The 22717-nt window shown below is 31.4% G+C and overlaps 3 protein-coding genes and 1 long non-coding RNA gene across 12 annotated transcripts; 1 reads left to right on the top strand and 3 right to left on the bottom strand.

Moving 5' to 3' along the window:
• Positions 1-767: 767 nt before the first annotated feature.
• LOC108482483 (probable phosphopantothenoylcysteine decarboxylase) lies at positions 768-3208 on the bottom strand. Its single transcript, XM_017785616.2, has 3 exons — positions 2910-3208; positions 1320-1667; positions 768-1245 (listed from the first exon to the last, which is right to left on the bottom strand). The coding sequence occupies exons 2-3, from the start codon at positions 1662-1664 to the stop codon at positions 1000-1002; spliced, it is 591 nt and encodes a 196-aa protein (XP_017641105.1). The 5' UTR covers positions 1665-1667; positions 2910-3208; the 3' UTR covers positions 768-999.
• Positions 3209-4290: 1082 nt separating this feature from the next.
• Positions 4291-16991, bottom strand: LOC108483347 (uncharacterized). Of its 9 annotated transcripts, XM_017786694.2 has the most exons (8): positions 16867-16991; positions 16599-16742; positions 7438-7502; positions 6478-6583; positions 6050-6226; positions 5855-5953; positions 5531-5776; positions 4291-4796 (listed from the first exon to the last, which is right to left on the bottom strand). In XM_017786694.2, exons 4-8 carry the CDS (start codon positions 6541-6543, stop codon positions 4497-4499), a joined length of 888 nt encoding a protein of 295 aa, XP_017642183.1. In that variant the 5' UTR covers positions 6544-6583; positions 7438-7502; positions 16599-16742; positions 16867-16991; the 3' UTR covers positions 4291-4496. The 9 variants fall into 9 exon arrangements, with proteins under 9 accessions (XP_017642183.1, XP_017642184.1, XP_052886227.1 ...); XM_017786695.2 differs by lacking the exon at positions 7438-7502 and having other exon boundaries at positions 16867-16989; XM_053030267.1 differs by lacking the exons at positions 16599-16742; positions 16867-16991 and adding an exon at positions 8568-8998 and having other exon boundaries at positions 6478-6603.
• LOC108483345 (uncharacterized) lies at positions 15683-21187 on the top strand. The gene is made up of 5 exons (XM_017786692.2): positions 15683-16721; positions 17324-17385; positions 17477-19825; positions 19901-20009; positions 20389-21187. The coding sequence occupies exons 1-5, from the start codon at positions 16613-16615 to the stop codon at positions 21015-21017; spliced, it is 3258 nt and encodes a 1085-aa protein (XP_017642181.1). The 5' UTR covers positions 15683-16612; the 3' UTR covers positions 21018-21187.
• Positions 18911-21879, bottom strand: LOC108483348 (uncharacterized). Its single transcript, XR_001871038.2, has 4 exons — positions 21626-21879; positions 19611-19726; positions 19128-19433; positions 18911-19000 (listed from the first exon to the last, which is right to left on the bottom strand). It is a non-coding gene; the product is annotated as an uncharacterized LOC108483348 (long non-coding RNA).
• Between the last annotated feature and the right edge of the window lie 838 nt (positions 21880-22717).

Below are 22717 nucleotides of genomic sequence, written 5' to 3'. Positions count from 1 at the left end.
AAACTACTCAAGTTAAGTCATTGGTGCCATTTTTCTCTCTCCCTCCACTATGATTTTGTGTATCTTTTCACGAGTTGTTTTCGTTGATCAAAGTTTAGCTGAATCTTAACAATTGAAAATTTAGATTTACAAAACCTCAACCCTTGATATAGCGGCACTAGTTGTTTACCTTAAAACTCACTTTATGAGTTTGAGTCAAGATGATATTGTGTGTGAATTAACAATGATTAACTCCATTCAAAAGTGTGCGAGTCGCAAGTGTATAAAAAAAAAATAGGCTTACATTAATTTAGAAACATTGGGCTTGCATATATATATATATATTTATATGTAATTGAAATATAATTGAAATATATTTTAATGATATATAATATTTAAAAATATCAATAAATTCAAAGTACATTAAAACACATTTGTATCGCTACTTATCAATATCAAGCGAAAGTAATGGTGTGTATATATATTATATTTATCTTTGCTACTTAAGTTTAAGCCCAAAAATTAATCTATGTTTACGGATTGATAAATGAAGGATTTACTACACTTAAATTATTAAATTATTAGTAAATTTACGTTTTGGTCATTTTAACTTTAAAAAGTTACAAAAATGATTACTAAACCATTTGAAAGTGTCTAATTTCTAGTAATTACAATACAGAGACAACAGATAATTTTTCTAGTTTTCTCCATACTTAAATACCTTTCAATTTCATCCTCAAACTCAACACAACATTTACATCAATCACATATAAAAAAATATCATGAAATTTAGCTTTAGCAATGTGCTACTGTTTCTTTATCATCAGCTTATAAGAGCAATAATGTTTCAAGTTCCATTCTTCATGATATGCAAAACTCAAAAAATGGAGGTATAAATGTACAGTAATCTATGGTAAAAATGGCTAACAAAAGGTGCACTCAATGCACAGAATCAATGGTTTACAACACACAAAAATTGTAGTATTGTTATTGAGGTTTGAAAATCGACCTACCGGCTTATCAATTTGGTAGAGGCCGAGACTCCAAGTATAGTCTTACGGTTGAATGGATTTCAGTAGGTTCTGCCATTGCATCATCACCGGGGATGAAAGAAACTCCAAGTTCATCGACCAACATTAGATGTTTTTCCGTGAAAGGGTTTCTCCATGTGAAAGTGTTCATACCTGGAGCGATAAACATCGGTTTGCTGTAGTCCCAAGCTCGTACAATACACGTTAACAAGTTGTCACATATTCCACCAGCAATCTGCTACATAAAATGCACATGAACAAGTAATGCAGGAACGGGATTATATCAAAAAAATGGGCAAATCACGTTACCTTAGCAAGTGTGTTTGCGGATAACGGGGCAATGACCATAAGATCAGCCCATCGATAAAGTTCGATGTGAAGCACATTGTCACCTACTTTTTCCCAACAGGACCATTCATGCCCGTCGGTGTAAAGGTCTACATTGTCAGGAAGTGATTCTATATCGATGAAATGTAAAGAGGCTGGTGTCGCAACGGCTTTTACTTCTGCCCATTCAGAGAAACAATGACAAATACTTGCAAATTGTACAGCAGCTACACATCCGCAAGCACCAAGTAGAATCCGGGGCCTTCTCCGAGGAGGACCGATTGGTACCTTTCCCCTTTGCACATATTGAGGCTCAGGGTGTGCCATAACCTATACCAAAAAAGTACCATCCACATTCTTAGAAAAACTCTTTCAATTTCAATGAAAAAATGTATACCTACAAATGAATCAATCTATGTGTGTTTACAATATATGATGCTCAGATTCTTCATTCTTTTTGAAGTACCCGTCTGACATTAGTGTTTGATACATGGATATGGAGACACGATCTTCAAAGATCCCTTAATATATGGAAAAACTTGACAAAGTCTAATCATACCCATGTCGGGGATATTCACACCTGAGTCGAGTAACATATGAACAATGCCGATGCAACGAAGAACTAAAATGAAAAACCATCTACCCCAATTGTTGGCTTCATTCTTCTTGAAGTACCCCTGTCCGACATTAGTGTTTGATACACGGATATGGAGACATGACCCCCAAAGATCCCTTAATATATGGTTTTAAAAACATCTAATCATACTCGTGTCGGGGACTCTCAAACCCGAGTCTACGTAAACCATGACAATGCCGGTGTAACCAAGAACTTACAAGAAAAACTATCTGCTCCCATTGTTGGCTTCATTCTTTTTGAAGCACCACTGACATTAGTGTCCGATACACGAATATCGAGACATGACCTCCAAAGATCCCCAATGTTGAGGTTGAGGACACTCAAACCCGAACCTAAGTAACCTACGATAAGAATTAGAAAGAAAAACTATCTGCCCCTATTGTTGGCTTCATTCTTTTTGTGTCCCACATTAGTGTCCGATACACCAATATATAAACATGACCACTAAAGATCCTCAAATATACGGAAAAAAACATAAGAAAATCTAATCATACCCGTGTCGGGACAGTCACAACCGAGTCCGAGTAACAAATGGTGCAACTAAGAACTAAAAAAAAAAACACTATCCCCCCTATTGTTGAATCCATAAAAAAATCTTATTAATTGATATATGGAAACAATTAGATTGATATTTTTATTAAAATCTAAACCATTTTTCTCACTATTCAATGCCGAAAGGATCAAAATAAATATTACAAAAAATAATCAAACTTTCAAAATCTTCTTTCTTCTTTCTCTTTCAACCCAACCATTAAAATCGGAACTTAAATAATAACCCCACAAAATCCAATTCCCCCCCCCCCCCAAACAAGTCAAAAGCTGTAAATTCTTGACTTGAAAATCAAAACCCACATCGAAAACTTTCATGATAGCAACGATTATGATTTGAACAAGAACAAGATTAAAATAGAAAGTAATAAAGAAAATGGGGTCACCTGGAGAATCTAAAATATCAGCAAAAAGCACAGGATCTGTGGCTCTGGAGTTGAAATTCTTTGGCGATGTACCCAAATGATTAACGAACAACGAAGAAGAAAAGCAGCTATGATTTTACGCAAGTAAAGAAGCGCGAGAGTGGACCTTTCAAAAATGGTGATCCTTTTTTTTTTATAAAGAATTTTTTTTGGGTAAACTACACTAGTAGTCACACAACTATGATTTTTTCTTTTTTAGTCACCCAACTATGAGTAGTTACAACATGGTCACCCAGCTATGGTTTTTTTTTCCTTTTTTAGTCACCAACCATAAAAAGTTATAAAATGTTTACTTAACTACTCAAAAATTTTTTGGTCACCTAACAATCTTGAATTTTTAGATTTTTCTTTTTTATATAGCTAATGGGTGACCAAAAACGACAATTGAATAGCAAAGAGACTAGTTGTAACTTTTCATAGTTGGATGAGAAAAAAATAAAAAAAATTAGTTGAATGACCAAAAAATAAAAAAAATTAGTTGAATGACTACTAATGTAGTTTACCCTTTTTTTTCACAATATTTTGGTGAAATTATTGTTTTTTTCCTTATACTTTTAGTTTCACTTGACTTAATTTCTTTTTATTTTCACGAGTAAAAAATATTTCTATCATAAGAATCTCATCTCAAAACCGAAACTTAATTTTAACAATTCATATAATCATCTTTAAATCGTGACATTCAATAAATCTAAAATATAACACCTTCAAAGTTGATAATAAGAAGAATAAGAACTCATGTTTTTGAAAAAATTAAAATTCAAATCTACTTTCATGAAAAAAAAAAAATCCGAAACTACTTATAATTCTTCTAACTTAGTCATAGCTCATAATAATTTCATCTTAAAATCGAAACTTGTTTCAAGTAATTCTTATAACATCCCACGTTCAATAAATCTAAAATTAGGAAACTTGGATGAAAAGAATGAGATCACAATCTCATGTTTGTTGCTACTTTCCATGTGAGCTATAAACATGCATTCTAGCAACCCCCCATTGCTTTAATCATCAGTAGTTAGGTTCTTTTGACTAAGCAAATTATTCTCTTTTACCATAAAAAGAGGAATTCACATAAAATGAGTTAAAATGTGTTATAAGTTCTATAATTTTCATAAATTTAAAATTTAATTTTTATATTTTATTTTTAAGAATTTAGTCTCTTTATTTTATAAATTTCAAAATTCAGGTCCAGTTGTTAACATTGTTTATTTTTTGTTAACTTTATTGATATAACATTTTGAAATTAAAAAAAACCTCACCTAGTAATAACATAACTAAAAATTGACATTATAATAATTCTAAATTTAATAAAATAATTTTAACAATGTTAATAATTATACCTAAATTTTGAAATCTTAAAAATAAAAGATTAATTTCATAAAAATAAAAGTACAAAATTAAATTCTAAATTTACGAAAAAGTACAAAACTTAATAACATATTATAACCCACAAAATAATTTTTTTAGTAAAAACCAAAGCTGAAATTTTATACCTCATGTCCCTTAAAAGGCTATATATATTTGTTACATAATAAGCCAAGGGCGGTTGGGTCAACTAGCTGCCGGTGCGAGACAGATCGGCTCGGGTGTTATCTGGGGTCCAGACTGATCCGTACCGGTAGATTGAAGTTTATTATCAAATCCCCACAATGTGGCGGTTTTAATATCATCTTGGACCATTTGCTTTGAGAATTCTTCATGGTTATATTCCAATATGGCTTTTCCTCCAAAATCTGTTGGGAGATTTTCTTCATCAAAATAGGATCTCATTAGCTCCACACTTTCTTTGTTTTTAGGGTACACAAATTTCACCTTTTGGAAGGTTTTGGCATCGAGGAAATATTTAACAATCTGCAGAAAAATGAAAGCAAAATCCAATTAATCAAATCCGAAAACCTAAACTAAACTCAATCCTACCTTATTTAACATAAAAAGATCAATAATTTAAACCTGTCCGACATGAATTAAAAAAATTAAAATATGCCATAACTCTATGTGCTTTTCAAATACTTGAAATTTAGTTACTATACTTTTATGTTCAAGAATTAGTCTATTTATTTTTAGATTTCATAATTTAGATTCAACTATTATCTTGTTAAAATTTTTTTGTTAAATTTATTAGTATGAGATTTTAAAATAAAAAAATAATCACTTAATGGTCATGTGGCCATTAATTAAAAATATGATTTAATAAACTTAAATTTAACAAAAAAATATTATTAACAATTGAACCCAATTTTGAAATCTAAAATATAAAGGACTAAATTCCTGAAAATAAAAATACCGAAATAAAATTCTGAATTTTTGAATAGTACAAAAACTTATGATATTTTAACCAATTAAAAAATACTCCAAATATTTGAAATGAGACTTAACTTAAAATGATTTGAACTCTTAGTATCAAACCTAAACCTTAAATTAACTGAGCCCGAAAATCTAATACCTACTAAAAAAACCCGAGTTGCCCAATTGACCATAACAGGTGATAATGCTGGTGTAAATGCACTGATGTTATCTCCATTTAAGTGACATTCAACACTCAAGAATTCAGAAATGTTGTTTTACAATGCATTAGAATTTCATACCTTCCAAAATGCTTCGAAAATTCTTGGCGGGTTGTATAGAACCGCCGTCGCCAACCTTTCGGGATAGTGGTTTTGTAACACGTTAATGGTGTCGCGAGCGGACTTGATTGGAACACTCGTGCTCAAGCTCCAGCCGGTGAAATCTATCAACCATACCATCTGTTCTTGATCCTCTGGAAGGTTTAATATAGCATTCTCAATCATATACACCAAATGACGGAGCTGGTTGTCTAAGGATGTAGTGTTCTGCAACGTATCGGGACATGTTAGTTACGGATAACTCGAAAAAGGATTTCGGTTTTCGATTTAACTGAAGTTTATTACCTGTTTTCCCGGTCGCAATATAAGAACAGTCCTACCGTCTCGGTCGTGAAAATTTGCTCGGTATACTTTTCCAGTCTCGCCTTCTATTGCAATTTCATGCTGGCAACAAAAAAATAATAATAAAGAAATTAATCACCACCATTTATGATTTAATTCTCTTTTTACTTAACATTCAAAGGAAGGACAATATGTTACCCAACGTATTTCCTCAGGCTTATAGGTTGATCTCCATTTGAGTGTCTCTTCCAGCATTTTCTTCGATTTGTCGACATTCCAGTTTCGTGCCTCCAAGTATCTCATCAAGCAGGCATCGGTGCAATATTTCAAACCGCGGTCGGATAGTGGTCTGACTGCTGCTCTAAGCTCCTTAACCTGCTTGTAAGTAAAAGCAAATATCAACCAAGACAACCATAAAATAGGTTTCACCCCAAAGCTGGCATTTGATACCCTAGCTAGCTAATGGAGAGACTAACAGAAGGACCTTATTAATACAATACTAATACTCCAAGAACTTAAATTAGAACATTTTAAAGTTTATTTAAGGCAGCAAATGGAGATTTGTAGACAAAAACGGAGGTTCTGCAATAGTTAAACAAATTCACTTGCAGTAAAAACTTTATTACCTTGGATTCATGCTGCAATGAATCAGTCTCTTGGCTATGATGAGAATGGCTCCATCTACTAAACATTGTGACTGATGCTAGAAATCTAGCAAAAACCTAGTGCAACCTGCAAAACATTGCATAACACTAAATTGGGACTAATTATCAAGAATTAAACAATCTCAAAGAAAACCAGACAAGTTGAGAGGAGGTGACTCTTTCCAGAGATATTTGTAAAGTGTTGTCTATTCAGAGTAACAGACCCCTCAAGGGATGGGTATAGTACTCAAATCAAGCCGAGGTTCACAGAATGGAAGTGCTTTAGGCAGACCACACTTTTGGAGACTTCTTCATATGGAGTTGACCTCCCCTCAACCAGACAATAAACAAGTAGACACAAAATCACATCCAATAAAGCAACAAAGTAGAGGAACAAACATGATTTAGATCAGGAAATTTAGGGGTAGGTAAAAATATCATCAACGTACTTATATTATGTGTTAGATTGTATTTTACTTTTCTATTAACAAAAATTGACAAATTAGTCCATACAAATTAGATCAAAGAGTAAATGAGTTCTTTCTGTTAAAAATTTCATCATTTATATTGTTAAAAACTGACATGATTGATAGAATAACCAAACAGTAACACACGATATGCCACATGTACCTTGTGTTGACATACAAAAACTAATTTTTAACAATAGAAATAAATATAAATTTTAAAAGAATGGCCAATTTACTATTTGATTTAAAGTATAAAGACTAATTTACTCATTTTTTGAGTAGAGAGAGCAAAATGCAATCCGACTCCGACTCCTAGTACAAGGGCTTCCACGATAGTTTTATGATAATATACAATCAAAACAACAAAAAGCAAACTTTAATAATGGAAAAGATTCTTCAAAGTCAAGCAGCTAATGAAAGCCTATGGAACTTAACATGATACATGGGGAAAAATTCAGGGAGAAAAAAGATATACCTATGGAACACAGACGAAATCTTAGGACATTAAACCTTGTATAAAAGACCAGAAAAAGAGCCAACCTGGTTTCATTTCATTGCATCATATTCAGCATTAGATTTACAAGCAGTTATTTTCATAGTAACAGTAAAACTAGATCACACAATTTTACAAGTTAAATCAATGGAAAAGGCATGATTCAACAACTGCTAAAACCTTCTAACTACTTAAAAAAAGGAATAAGATTCTTTATTCAGCGATGCCATTATTAAGGGAGAAAAAAAATGCCTGCTACCCTTGAACATGGGAAAGTAATAATAAAATACTTAGGGCGGTCCTGAATCAGTGAACCTTACTCTATAGATCGTGGCACCACTAGTTTGACCAAAGTATAGTTTGGATTCAACTAACATATTTAACATAATGAAGGAGCATTTTTCTTTTTGATGAAAAAGACAGAATTAAAACTACAGTAAACAATAAATACCAGGAAAAAGCTTCTGCATTCATAAAAAATCTCTACAACTAGGCTTTGAAAATTCAGTAAAAGTCATTCAACATGTAAATATGATAAAAAAACAAAAAAAAGGGTATTCTAAGAATTAAGCTTTATTTTTTACGAAAATACATAGAATTAAGCTGGGTAAACCATAAAATACCAGGAAAAAGCTTCTGCATTCATATTAAAAAAAAAAGATCTATAGAACTTAGGCTGTAAAAATTCAGTAAAAAGTCATTCGACATGCAAAAATGATAAAACAAACTACAAAAAAAGGGTATTCACAGAATTAAGCTTTAATTTTTATGAAAATACAGAGAATTAAGCTTGGGTAAACCATAAAATACCAGGAAAAGCTTCTGCATTCATGAAAAAATCTCTAGAACTAGGCTGTAAAAGATTCAGGAAAAATCATCCAACATGTAAATATGATCAAAAAACAAAAAGGGTATTTAAAGAATTAAGCTCGGGTAAACCATGAAATACCAGGAAAAGCTTCTGCATTCATAAAAAAGATCTCTAGAATTAGGCTGTAAATAATTCAATAAAAACCACTCAACATGTAAATATGATAAAGAAATAAAAAGGGTAGAGTGAAGATGAAAAAAAGAATCTAAAGCTGCAGCCATGAAGTAAAACAAGAACAGACCTTCCTTGAGTCTTGCCTGAGAAAAGAAACAGAGCAAAGACACTACTAAGCTTAAAAGACAAGAAAAAGGGTTTGATCACTTGATGTTGATTTTTTTATCACGAAAGTAGCATGGAATTCTTCAACATGACCAAAGCCAGTAAGTGAGTAGGTATGGCTTTTTATGGTTTTTCGGTCCAGAGATATTTCTTAAAAAAGAGTAGCAAAAGGTGCACGGTATTCGTGGTAAAGGAGACTTGGTTGATGTTTTATGGGTTTAGATTTTTCGGACAGGTGTTAAGGCCACATGTTATTGCTGTCACTTTTATGACAGATTTGCAGGAAGCAGAACCTATAATTTATTTTATGGTGAAGAAAAACTCTTCATTTTCAGATTTCAGACAGAAAGTAGACAATAGAATTTAACATGGGCAGACTGGGTAAGTAAATCTCTTTCTCACATATATTGGAGTAGTTTATTGGTTCTTTCCCATTTTGTCGCAAGTGCATTAAATAGTGAAATCTTACCTTCCATTTAAATATTTTTTTAAAGGGGTAACATTTAATTTTAACCCCTACAACTTTCCTATTTTAAATCTCTTGATTTCTTTTTCATATTTATTCTGAAATTTGAATTTTATTAAAAATATGATAACATCATACTTTGTTATTCTACTTGATTTTTCTATTTTTTTATTTTATATAATTTTGTAAAATTTTCTGAAAAAATTTCCTAATGCTAAATATAAAAATCATCTAATCTATAACTAATATTATTATAAAAGTAGGACCAAATTATATTAAATTAAGATATAAAAATCAAATCTCAGCACAGCAAAAGTATTAAAATAAGAATTTAACTATTATTTTTATATTATTTAAGTATAACTCACGTTTTTTATATTACTACACGGTTTAAACATCATGTTCAAAATTTTGTTTTAAAGTCTAAACTATATCAAAGCTTCTATTCCAAAAAAAAAAAGTGTTAGCATTTAGATGGAAACAAAGTCAACCATTGTATTTTATAGTGGACAAAAGGGGAAGAAAATAAAAAAGGAAAGAACAAATAGGAAATGAGACCCGGCGCCAGCCATAGGACACTACAGTTTAAAACAAGGTGGACACGTCGAAAATAGAATCGAAAGGAGAATTTAAAAATCGTGGGGGAAAAAAGGGCCAGAAAGGAGTTGCAATTTGTGTGAGGATAAGAATGGGTTGATGCTGCTGAGGTAAAAGGCATCAGATTCCATTCTTATATTTAATATAAATATACAATTTATGTAACACCAGAAGCCGTCCATGGCACATGATATTAGCAATGGAATCTGCTGCAAATTTCATAATTATTGATGTACAAAACATTACCACGATTATTTGACCGAGTTTAAATAAACAAAATATTAAAAATTTATAAATTTAAAAATAAAAATAATTTAATTAAAATTTTATTTTGACTCAACATATTTTAAATAATTTTTAATTTATAAATTTAACTATTTCTATTCTAGTCGATTCTTGATTGATTTCGATCTAATCTAATTTAAAAATATTGAATATTATTAATATAATGACCTGACTTTTCAAGCCATAATATACAATTTTGTATGACTTAATACATAATTTTGCCCTTGTATAATAAACAATTGCTTAATACTTCGAGAATTTTTTGATTGGTTCATTTCACCACCACATTAGTAACTCATCAATTTTTCGTTAAAATAAAGAAAGCTAACTTGACAAAAAGCAGTCTATGCCAAGTTATAGTAAATCAAATTTGTGTGAGAAAATGAAATTTTCATAATTCATTTTCTGAAATCATACTTTTTGAAATTATAATTTTACAAAAAAATAAAAAATTTATGAAATCTGGTAAGGTACATGTGACGGATGACATGAAAGTAAGACCAAAAATTTCTCAAAGTACCAATTTTTTATCTATTGTATAATGACCAAAATTAGGCATTACACTAATTTGGGATTGTTCTCTTAAATCCATATGTAGAAATGAGTTGGTTTGGTTCAATTAAATTTTTAAACCATTCATGATAATTTAGTTCGATTAAGTTTAATTCTCAAATTTTTATACTAATTTTGGATTTAAATTTATTTTGATAAAATAAGCTTTTTTTATAATTTTTGAACATTATTTTATTAAGTTTTAAAGTCTTTTTCATAATACTTCTAAAAAATAAATTTCAAGTAAATAAAAAACTCTTCAATGGTATTTTTGGAAAATGTTTAAAAACATTTATTGTTGTATTATAAAAATTAAATTAATTGTAAATTAAATAAAAATAGAATTCAAAAATATTTATTGTCAATTTTTATTTTTCTTACTCAACCTTACCTATAAGTTTCTAAAAGATCTATTATCTATTTTAAAAATGCACTCCTACCTAAGAAGTTTGAGTTCGGTTTTTTATAATCTAATAATTGGAAATAAGTACAGGATTATTAGAGATTGAACTCAAACTCTCATGCTGTTTCTAAACATTAAAAAATTGTTGGCAAATTTGAATATATCGAAGTACACTTGCAAGCAGAGGTGGACAATAATAAAGGTCTAGAGAGCCTTACCCTATGCCTTTCTATTTTTTTAAAAAAATTAATTTTTTTATTTTTTATTCGAAATTCTCATAATCTTATAACATTTATAAAAATTTTAATTATATATTTTTAAACATTAAACTTCTAAAGATTTTGAAAATTTTAGTTATTTCTTCCAAATTTTAATCCCAAAATCCCCTATTGCTTGCAAATAGCTATGACTGCCTAAAGAAAATAACTCGCAAATGAATTGAGCCCGATGGGTTTGGTTCGGATCCCTAAAAACAGTTTAACTATTAAGAGAGTTAAAGGGATCCATCAGTCCACAAACCTCAATTTTTGAGCTTATGGATCCACATCAGGTTAACAGGTATGGGTTCTAACTCCTTCAGTAAGTATATCCCCAAAGCTCTTTGAGTAATAAATAGGGCCCAGAGTATTGGAGTTACCAGGCTATACCAAAACGTGCTAGAGCTAAGAAGAAAAAATCAACTGAAAATCCATTCGAATTTGTGATGTCTGAATCTAAAATATAAGTTGAAAACTATGGTTACGTAAACTGAATACTATTTTATTTAATTTTAATTTTTCATAATGTAAATATAAATATTTATATTTGAAATGATGAAAACAATTTTAAAGCACTATATAAAAATATTTGTCAAAAATATTATATAAAGTTTACTGATTATTTTTGTTTATTTAAAATTTATTTTTAAATAAATATTTATGAAAGACTTTAAAATTTTATTAAATAATATTTAAAAACTACGTATAAAAATTAAACCTTAATAATAATAATAAAATTGAACTGAAGTAAATTATCATAAAAAGTTTAAAATTCCGATTTCAACCAAACCGAAATCATCCCTAAACATTGCATACTCATTTCCTCCTCCAAATACCAATTAGCTGGACTCAACATTCCACTAGGATGTCTTCCTAGTCACTCTATTCTTCACCCTAATCACTACTTTATCATAACCAATGAAAATTGCAATGGGCACAAGGGAAATGCTTTTGGGAGTAAAAGAAAGGTGAAGTTATGTTTAAATCCCTCTAAAATTTATAAAATTATAAATTAATATAAATAAAATTATGTTTTTCACCTTTCAAATTTAAGAATTAAATTCTACCTCTAAATTTTCTTTCTACCCTCGCCTCCAATGCATATTGCTAACAAAGTTTCAAAAATTATGATTTGAAGCTAAACACTAAAAAGGTAGTTGTAAAATTTTAAAGAAGAAATTTAATGACAAGGTATTCAATTTCGCACTAATTTCAATCACATTAGTTAGTGTACACCAACCCAATAATAAACTACATAAGGTACGTTTTGCCTAGAGCTGATCATGGGCTGGGCGGCCCGGCCCGGCCCGAAGGCCCGGCCGAAAAATGGGAGGGTTTGGGTAAAAATATAGGCCGAAAAATGGGCTTGGGCAAAAAATAAGGCCCGTTTAAAAAGCGGGCAGACCTCTGTAAGAGTTTTTAGCCGGGCCCGGCCCACCCGACCAATTATATATTAATATATAATTTTTTATTTTATTTTTAATTATTTTAAATTTTAATATAACTATTTTTTATTATATTGTTAATTTGTGTATTATTTTAAGAATTGTTTTAGTATTATTTTTATTTATTTTAATATTTATTTTAATATTTTTAAATATATTTGATTTATTATATTTTTAAATTTTTTATTTAATGAAATAAGAAAAAAAATTAATATGGGCGGGCGGACCGGCTCGGGCTTAGTAATTTTATTTCGGGCGGGTTTGGGTAAAATTTTAGGCCCATATTTCGGGCCGGGCCGGCCCGGGCCTAGTAGACGGGCCTAAAATTTTGTTTGGGCTCGGTCTGAACCCGCCCCGGCCCGGCCCGGCCCATGATCACCTCTAGTTTTACCCAAATCCAATCATAACAATAAAAAATGTTTATTAAATAAAACATAAGTAAAGTGGGAAAAATGTAAATTAACATATATGGAATAATCATGTTATTTAATGTATTAAATAATCGTGTTGATTAATGCATGATTTATTTTGAATTTTGTTCATAGATTTTTATCTAATTGATGAATATTTTATATTTAATATTTATTTAATATTTAAATATATTATTGAATATTTTAAAATATCAATAAATTTAAAATGATAATCAAAACATAGTATAGCAAAAGGGTAGGTAGAACTTTGACCCTTGGCTAAATAGGTTAATTAATATTATAGTACTTTTTAAAATGTAAATAGTTTAATTTAATCTTTTTAACTTGTTTTAAATAAAAAATTATAATTTAAAAGGTATAATTTAAGTCATTTCAATACAAAATTTTTAGCTTGAGCCTCTTCAATTTTTTTAAATTATATTTCAATCCCATTACATAATTTCTAGCTTTATCTTGCGAAAAGAGATTAATACGTATAGCTACCTTTCAATTTGATTTGGAGGTAAAGTCTATCCTAATTTATGCCCTTATGTGCTAATAGTTCTCCTAAATTCCATAAGAAGTCATTTCTTGTTGTAGACAACATAAAACAGAAATTCCTTCTGGTGTCTTTTTTTTTTTTTTTGTTATTTTATTTGTTTACCAAAATCAAATGGTGCCACATTCCTATCCAGTAGTTAGCTCAAGATAAAGACCAAAAAGTTGAAAAAAGGTATAAGGTACTTCCATCCACACATCATTAATTTGATGTTTTGTTGAGAAATATTTAATGTTAGCTCGATTTTCACTAATCACATTCAAATACCAGTAAAGTACAAGGATATGAATTTCATTATATATATATATATATTAGTGTTAAATACTCACATATGATATTCAATTTAAGGGTTTTTCTTTGAAATAGGACAAAAAAATAAAAAATACCAAAATAATACAAAGAAAAACTATGTACCAAAATGGTACATTTGAGGGTTAGTGCCGCCTATGGCGAGGCATGACCACCCCATGTCGAATCGAAAAATACTTGTAGCTGCCGGTCAAATTGCTTGCGCAGGACTAAAATGTAATAATATAAAATATTTAGGGACTGTTATGGAATTATACCATTTAGAATGGATCTGGGAAAAAAAGTGAAAGGTGCCGCCTGACAGAGTGGCGGCACCAAACTAAAATAGGGCTAATTTCCTTGTAAGCCCTCCTTTTTATTATTTTCTTTTTATTCCCCTTCAACTCACTATATTATTTTAAACAAGCCCTTAACCTATTTTTTAGTAAAATAAGCCCTTAACTTATAGTTTTTACTCAAAAAAGGCCTTTATTTTAATATTAAAGTAAATATATTTTACCCAAAATAAAGCTATTTAAAAAATATAAACTAATTCACATTTTAGGTTGATGTGAATAGTTTATTAAATAAAAATTAAAATTTTAAAATTTCTTGAGAGTGCTTATGAGTAAAAACTATAAATTAAGGGCTTATTTAACTAAAAAATAAGTTAAGGGCTTGTTTAAAAATAATATAGTGAGTTGAAGGAGGAATAAAAGAAAATAACAAAAAGGAGGGCTTACAAGGAAATTAACCCATATTTTAGTTTGGTGCCGCCACTGTCAGCGGCGCCTTTCACTTTTTTTCCCAAAGCAGTCATTCTAAATGGTATAATTTCATAACAGTCCCTAAATATTTTATATTATTACATTTTAATCTCAAGGCCGCATTTGACCGATTACCATATAGTTTTTCTTTGTATTATTTTGGTATTTTTTATTTTTTGTCCTATTTCAAGAAAAACCCTCAATTTAAAATTTGAATAACATAAAGAAGGTTTAATTATACTCCTAATTTCTTAACTCTTCAATTCTTTTTAGAATTTTCAATTTTGAGTTACTCTTTTCGTGTTTTTTTTTGAATTTTTATATATTATTTTGATTTTTAGAAAAATTTATATATTTTTGGGTGTTGTACTAAAAATTATTTTTAAAATTATCAAAATTTTTCTAGAATATATATATTTGAAATTTTGAGGCTTTTTTTGTAATTTTCTAAATTTTAACTATTTTTATTTTATCATTTTTAACTTTTTACATATAATTTTGATTTTCTAGAATTTAAATTTATATATTTTATGATTTTTCAAAATTTTTTAAAAAACTTCAATTTTTTGAAAAATTGAATTATTTATATGTTTTATATATTTTAAATTTTGTAACTAATATCATTTACATAGTATTAAAAAAGTAAGAAAGATAACACGGCATGTTCTAATAGCATCACATGCCAATGCTTTTGCTTTAAATGTCGTGGGCTAAATTTTGCAATGAAATGATAGTTAAATTTTAAAGTAGGACAAAAAAATTTAGATATTAAAGTGAAAAAGCGAGAATAATTCAAAGGTCAAATTAAGCATTATGCCTAAAAATATAATAATTATTTTTATTTTTAGTAATTTTAAATTATTCATTAATTGATATCGTGTCTTAATATGGTTTACTACTAGTATATGAATACAATTAGTACATTAAATACAACTCTTAATAAGAGAGTTATCAATTAGACTTTAAAATTTTAAATTAAATTAGTAGAAGAATTAAATTTCTAGAATTAAAAATAGGCAAAATTTCAAAGTCTTTGTATAGTAACTAAAGTTAGATCCATAAAGGAACACAACAAAATATTTCAATTCACAACTATGGAATCATCCTTATTTAAGTAATTAAAAAGAAAAATGAAAAGAAAAAGATGGAGTTCTTTCATTTCATCACCAAAGATTAATTACTTGACACCCCTTCTCCAACCAATTTTGGTTTCTTTTGTAATGGTGGGGTCAGTTTAAAGCTCTCATCTCTCTCCCAAAAGGGTCTCACTTAATGCTTCTCAGATCACCTTTCAAAAGCCTGCCATTGCTAACTATCTTTAATTTTATTCTGTTACTTTCAACTATAAGAATATCACACAAACCAAATGGACGGCTTGAATGTTGAGTTCACAATTTTGTATTTTGGTGACCCAAAAAAACCTTAAAGACGGTGAAAGAATAAGAGGGATAGAAACCTCGTTTCCATTTTTTCTTTAGAATTCTAAGTTACTCCACCAAATGGTCCAAAACCAGTGTTTAGGGATATGCCCCTAAGGGCAAATGCTGCCTATTGACCATTAGTTTTTGATGCAAAGGTTTTCAGGTGACTAATGAAAAAAGGGAGAAGATGCTGGTAATTGGTAAAGAAGGCTTGGGATGGAAGCCCTTTGAAAGGGAACTTTTTTTTTCTTCCATTGCTTGGATTAGAATCAAAGTCAGGAAATGCTTACAGAGACCCCTCTAGAGAGAGAAAGAGAGCTAACTTTCACGTCAACCTATCTAAGATAAATTTTCAAACTCCATTTTCATTGCTAAGAGACTGGACTTCCCAACTTACCCAACTTTGAAAGAACTCTCCCAACTAAAAGAGAGAAAAAAACACAAAAACAAAAACATTCATGTTCCTACCTCTTATCTGTAAAAAGGTAATAACCAAAACACAAATGTAAAGAGATTCCATCTCAGACAGTGTTGAAGGGTTACCTTGTTTACCAAACATGGCTAAGAGATCAGATTTTGCTCAGAAGCTGTTAGATGACCTTCGGTTGCGAAAGGAGCGGATGGCTGCCTCTCAAAACACAAAGGGTTCAAATGCAATGGTTGCAGGTGAGTATTTTCCTGAAATATCTGCTGAAAACAAGCATGGTTTGGTCATGAACCAAAGAATTCCAACATCCTTCCAAAACATAAGTCAAAAAACCCTATATTCAACGTCTTCTAGATGTTAGAAAAAACAGGAGGCATGACTTACTGTCTGAACACTCACAGAAGTCATGCACATGCATTCAGTTATTGAAATGTATATCCTAGTTTGAAAGCAGTTATTGATTCTAACTCCAATATAATTACTCTGATATAGCTGGCCCTTTTACCTGAAAAAAAAAACAATTCTTAGCTGTTGGGGACTTTGACCAAAGAAGTTTAGAGGGTGTAGAATCGTTTGATCTTTTCTTTTTTAAGGGAATCTAGCTGTGTCTGGTATACGTTGTGCAGCATAATTGCTCCACTTAGCTACGTCTTCCAGACTAATTGTCTCCAATTATGATTTGGAACCTTTGCACCTAAAGTAAAACTTAAAAATGAGAGAACTTTTTATTGCATAGTATGACATAAAGGAGAGTTTACCAGTTTGGTGGTGTGTTTGAACCCTGTCTTAGGTAACTCAAATGCGTAATTTACTCTGTTCCTTTTGTTGCGTGTTTGAGCAGATGCATATGCTTACTCCAAGTCAACCTATAAATCATCAAGGGAACCAAAGGCAGTCAAAGCTGTAAGTTTCCATTGATAAAGCATAGTTAGTTCATACAAGAAGATTAATTAGATAGTAAAATTTCATTTACTTAAATGTTTGGCTCCTCCAGAGTGGTTTTAGAGCTGGAAGCACACAAAACAGGCCTAGCGGAGGCAAGAAATCATTCACCACTGGGCAGACATCAAATCAGATTGTTCCTTTTGGTGGAGGCCATAAGGCTGAACAAATGGGAGATCTGTCAATGGCCCTGACTTTCGCACTCGAAAATGGAGGAAAGATAAGAACGGAGTCTTCCAGAAACAGTTCAATATTCAGTTTTCTACAAAACATTGGTAGGAGACAGATGGACTATGGGAAGATGGAAAGAGGAAACAGAGTAGTAAGTAGGCATCAGGCTTCAAGTAGCCAACTCCCTACTCTGTCTCATATACACATTGAAGAAATATCAAGGGGTGCACAAAAGTTAAATCAGATCCTCCGGGCCTGCTCTAATGGTCTCAACTTTGACAGATACTCGATAGAAATTGGACAGGAGCTGTTGAAAGGAGCAATGGATTTGCAAGAGTCTCTAAAGTTGCTTATCGGCATGCAGGAAGCTTCGGATTACTTGATAACACCACAGAGAAAAAGTCGGTTAACATTGCTAGAGGAGGATGAAGATGATGATGAGAATACCATCACAATAGCTGACCAGAAGCAACTGAGTAGACCAAGATTTTCTTTTGATAGACCCTCAAGAAAGTATAATGACATTCAAGAAGTTGCAAAGACAGAACTTAAGCTGAGGCTGGCAGCTCTTACCTACTTTACAGATGTTCCTAATTCCAAGCATGAGAAGAAAGGTTTAGGTGCCTCAAATTTACGTTCTCACAAGCGATCAGTTAGCTGTGGTACTGATGTTAAAACTCTTAGTGTATTCTCAGAACAAAATCACTCAAGTTCACCGCAGTCCAAACAAGAAAAGTCAAGAATTCCAAATGTAATCGCAAGACTAATGGGGATTGAAGAACTTCCAGGAAATGTAGATTCAAAGGTCAGCACAAAAAAGGACTCTGGAAATCAAAAATTAGAAGGAACAACTACAAAGAAACCTGCAAAGGGGAGTACCAAGAAGGCTGAACAAAGGGAAAAAGATTCCACAACCTCAGTTCTCCCACCAGCAAAACAGAAGGCAACACTACCCAGCAAGATTCCACTGGTTCAGGATACAGTTACATCACAAGCAGGAAAGACGTTGGCAACTAGAAATGGCAGCACAAGGGTTGATGTTCATGACAAGTTACCACCTCGAAAGGACTTGGAAGATGTAAAACCAGTGATAAGCCTGAGAAAAGGCATGATTAAGGTAGACAAACGACAAAGTGACTCTGCCCAACTAAATCATAATTCTGGAAGTAGAAAAGAAATTCAGGAGAGAAACCATGATAGCATAAAGCACAGGGAGCAGAAGTACACTGAAAGAAGTGAAATCAAGGGACCAGTTTTCAAGGATGAGATGCAACAGATGATACCATATATGCATAAAAGATCAGAATCTACACTTACATTGCTAGAAAAGCCAGAGTACGGTGAAAGCATGCTTCATGGGGAAAATAGTTCTGCTAACAAGCTTCGTCTAGGCAATCAACAAAAGCTGCAAAATAATCATGGATTTCAACAGGTGCACATGCTCCAGAAATCTGAGCCTCAAGAGAAAAAGCGTCAACCAGAAGAAAGAGAACAAGAAAAACAGAAATTGCAGGAGAAGAAACAAAAGAGACCTGAATCAGTATCTAGCAATATCTCCAAACTAATGTCTGGTGCAACCGATTTGCAAAAGAAGCAGCTGCAACTGAACCAAGCAGCAACTAGTAGGAAAGGCTCCACCGAACATACTGATGCAACACAACTCAATGGATTGGTGAATGGTAGGCACCAAGAAAATCCAGCCGGTGAGAGGAGTTCAAGACACTTAAATTTCAAAATTAAAGATTCATTAAGCAGAAACTCCAGTCAGCATTCAACTCGAGGAGATGTAGAATCTGAATCAGCAAAAGCTCGCATCCCGTTTGCTGTGGATGAGAAACCTGTTCAAGTTCAAACAACAATAAATGGGAGAAGAGCAAAAGGGCATAAACTCGAGGCCCCTCGAAATATTGATGAAGCAAAGACTAAAAAGAGTGCAAATGTTTATAACATGCCGAGGACAATGAAGAATCAAAGTTTCAATTTGCAAGAGAGGAAACAGACAAGGCAGGAGAAACCTGCTATCTCAAGGGAAGCAGATCATGAAGCCAGCAGGTTCGAAGAAGCAGAAACACAGATCATTAGACCCAACGTGTCAGTAGCAAGCCCAAAATCATCACTCGTAGCACAAGAACTGCAGACAGAAGCACAAAAAGATTCAATTTTGCAGAGTCGTTTAGAAGATGAATGCCAAGGTCAAAATGAAGAACAAGTTTTAGCTACAAAACATAGCGTAAGATCGCCATAACTGTACTCATTAACCAACTCTATTAGTCAAAGCCCAAATAACTGTTTCGATCTTATGCAGTGTCAGAATACAGTGCCAACATTTACAAAAGAGCAGAAAAAGCAAGAACCTGGTTTTGGCAGAGACGATGAACATGAGGTTAAAGATAGTGTATCTGATCCACTTCAAGGTAAGTACAATTTTGCAGATCTTTTCTCAAATTTTCAAATTACAATTCATGAATGATTTTTTTTTCTCATTTTTTTCATTTAACTGAAGTGTCTAAAAAGATGAGCTTACACCAACTTCTAACATATACTACTTCAGAAAAAATGCATGCGCATAAAAACAAACATGCATAATTTCCCACTTCACTATATGGAAACTAACCGAAAATAGTCGACTACATGCATAAGATACCACCCTCTTAAGGAAACCTCAATTCTTCTAATCATTCTATCAATTAAGGCATGGTAATAGCAGTATCAGATGTTTTCTTTTTTATTGTTTCTGGAGGGGTGGTTTTGGAAGAGGAAGAAACTTATCTGCTAAAGTTCATTGCTTTTTAGGAACTCGTGAAGAGAGCACAGAAAATTTTTACATCCCACAGCCACAGAATCAAAGAACTTCTATAGCAAAGAAGCCAGAGCCACTAACAGAAAGTGAAAATCACCTCAAGCGGATACTTCTGAAAAGCCAACTATTTATGAACACAGCAGAGGCGCTTTTCAAACTCAACATTCCTATCAGCATTCTTCATTCAAACAGCTACGACCATCACATCGACCAAGACAGCAAGCTCGTTTTAGACTGTGGCTACGAAGTAATGAAAAGGAAAGGAAGAAGGCAGGAACTAAGTGTTCACCCATTTCTAAAGGTACCCATCACTTCAAACAAAGCAAAATCCTTGGATGAGTTGGTCAAACAAATGTGCAAGGACTTTGATAAGTTGAAGTTATATGGAAAGGACGGGAGAGAAGATTCTCCCTTTGAAGACTACCAACCCAAAATGCTCGAGGCTGATGTCAACAACAAGGAACCCGATCTGAATTGTATGTGGGACTTGGGTTGGAATAACACCATGTTTGGGTTTCTTGAGAAAGATGATGTTATAAAAGATGTGGAGAAGTATGTGCTTAATGGACTCCTAGATGAGATTACCAGAGAACTTTTCACAAGCATAACTGTCAAAGTTTAATTGTAAAACCAAAAAAAAAAAAAAAATTAAGCATAATTGCCTGGTTTTGATGTTTCTGTTTGTATCACTAAGAAAAAATTTTCGATAGCTATTTCTTTCCCTGTAAAGTACCTAAAACTGTGATTCTTATTTGCATATTTCCAGTTTCCAATTGTTTTGCATATAAATAATGATTACTCCGTCTCTCCCTCCCTTGAAAATACTGTTTTATCTATTTCTATATAAATTTGAAGGCAAATTTTATCACAAAACTGAATGCGTAACCTTAATAACCTAACAAAATTTCAGATCATTACCAATATATATATATAAACATAATTGCCTGGTTTTGATGTTTCTATTTGTATCACTGAGAAAAAAAAATTGATAGCTATTTCTTTCCCTGAAAACTACCTAAAAATGTGATTTTTATTTGCATATTTCCAGTTTTCAATTGTTTTGCATATAATTAACGATTACTTCATCTCTCCCTCCCTTGAAAGCACTATTTTATTTATTTATATATGCAAATTTCATCACAAAGCTAAATGCATAACCTTAAAAACCGAACAAAATTTCAGATCATTTCCAAAACAAAAGGATCGTAATAGAATAATGGTGAAGCTTACCAGATCTTGATCTAGACGAAAATGAAATGGAAAATCGATTATCCGCACCCGTAATCTGCTCTGAATTTCAAAGATTTAACGTAAAATTTCGAAGAAACAGCGAATATTGCACTTGAAGTGCGAGAACTACGGTTTATTTTTTAATTTGTTATCCGAAATCCCTCGTAAATTCAAACTTCTCTTCTCTTTTTCTTTTTTGAATTTTCGTTGCATTTTCGCGCGGCAAAAAACTAGATTTGTTACTCTTTTGTGCTAGGCCCAAAAATATTTTTTGGACCTGAATATAAAAACCCAGAGGGGGGGTCCTCATTAAGACTTAGGGGCCTTGGACCCCAAAGTTTTTGAAATTTTTAGTTATATCCTTAAATTTTTCTGAAATTTTTAATTTGGTCTCCCTAAAATTTTTGAAAATTTTTAAACATTTCAATTAGACTCTTCAATTTTATTTTTATTTTTTGTAAATTTTCATAAAACCTCTAAATTTTTGAAAGTTTTAATTAAGCGTACCAAAAATTTTAAAATTTTCACTAAAACCCTTGAAGTTTTAAAAATTTTAATTAAGCCATTCAAAACTTAATCGCAAGATCACCCACTAAAATCCCTAGACAATATTGTCATTTAGCCTATTATTTGTGACATATTTATTATGTAATAATAAATATAATCATCAAAAGTACATGTAAAATATAAATTAATGTTTGGTTTAAATAGTAAAAATAGATATTTAACATTTAAATATATTATGTGTGGTTTTTTTAATTGTAGAAATATAAAAAGTCAAAATAAAATAACACCATGATGATGTAACGTTCAAAGAATTATAGTGGCTTATTTATTAAGAGTTGAATTACATTTTGCTCTTTTCTACTTTCAAAAAAATGACAAATTAGTCCCTATACATTCGATTAAAAAGCAATTTGCTTTTTTTTTTGTTAAAACTTTCATCTATTTCTACTGTTAATAACTAGATAATTACATATGGCATGCTACGTGTACCTTATGCTGACGTGTAGGGACTAGTTTCTAATAATAAAAATGGATGGAATTGTTGATTGAATGACCAAATTACTCTTTGATCTAAGCTATAGGGGC

This window comes from Gossypium arboreum, chromosome 6, assembly GCF_025698485.1.
Source record: "Gossypium arboreum isolate Shixiya-1 chromosome 6, ASM2569848v2, whole genome shotgun sequence".
Taxonomy (NCBI): Eukaryota; Viridiplantae; Streptophyta; class Magnoliopsida; order Malvales; family Malvaceae; genus Gossypium; species Gossypium arboreum.
This window is presented reverse-complemented; position numbering and strand designations above follow the sequence as displayed.

What these genes read in the sequence shown, in the direction of transcription:
- LOC108483345 (XM_017786692.2), top strand. Translation starts at nt 16,613, where the DNA reads ATGGCTAAGAGATCAGATTTTGCTCAGAAGCTGTTAGATGACCTTCGG. An exon ending in TTTTAGCTACAAAACATAGC is followed by an intron (nt 19,826 to 19,900) that starts GTAAGATCGCCA and finishes GATCTTATGCAG; the next exon opens with TGTCAGAATACAGTGCCAAC. An exon ending in TGTATCTGATCCACTTCAAG is followed by an intron (nt 20,010 to 20,388) that starts GTAAGTACAATT and finishes ATTGCTTTTTAG; the next exon opens with GAACTCGTGAAGAGAGCACA.
- LOC108483347 (XM_017786694.2), bottom strand. Translation starts at nt 6,543, where the DNA reads ATGTTTAGTAGATGGAGCCATTCTCATCATAGCCAAGAGACTGATTCA. An exon ending in CATTGCAGCATGAATCCAAG is followed by an intron (nt 6,227 to 6,477) that starts GTAATAAAGTTT and finishes ACTTACAAGCAG; the next exon opens with GTTAAGGAGCTTAGAGCAGC. An exon ending in AGCCTGAGGAAATACGTTGG is followed by an intron (nt 5,954 to 6,049) that starts GTAACATATTGT and finishes TTTTGTTGCCAG; the next exon opens with CATGAAATTGCAATAGAAGG.
- LOC108482483 (XM_017785616.2), bottom strand. Translation starts at nt 1,664, where the DNA reads ATGGCACACCCTGAGCCTCAATATGTGCAAAGGGGAAAGGTACCAATC. An exon ending in CCGCAAACACACTTGCTAAG is followed by an intron (nt 1,246 to 1,319) that starts GTAACGTGATTT and finishes TTTATGTAGCAG; the next exon opens with ATTGCTGGTGGAATATGTGA.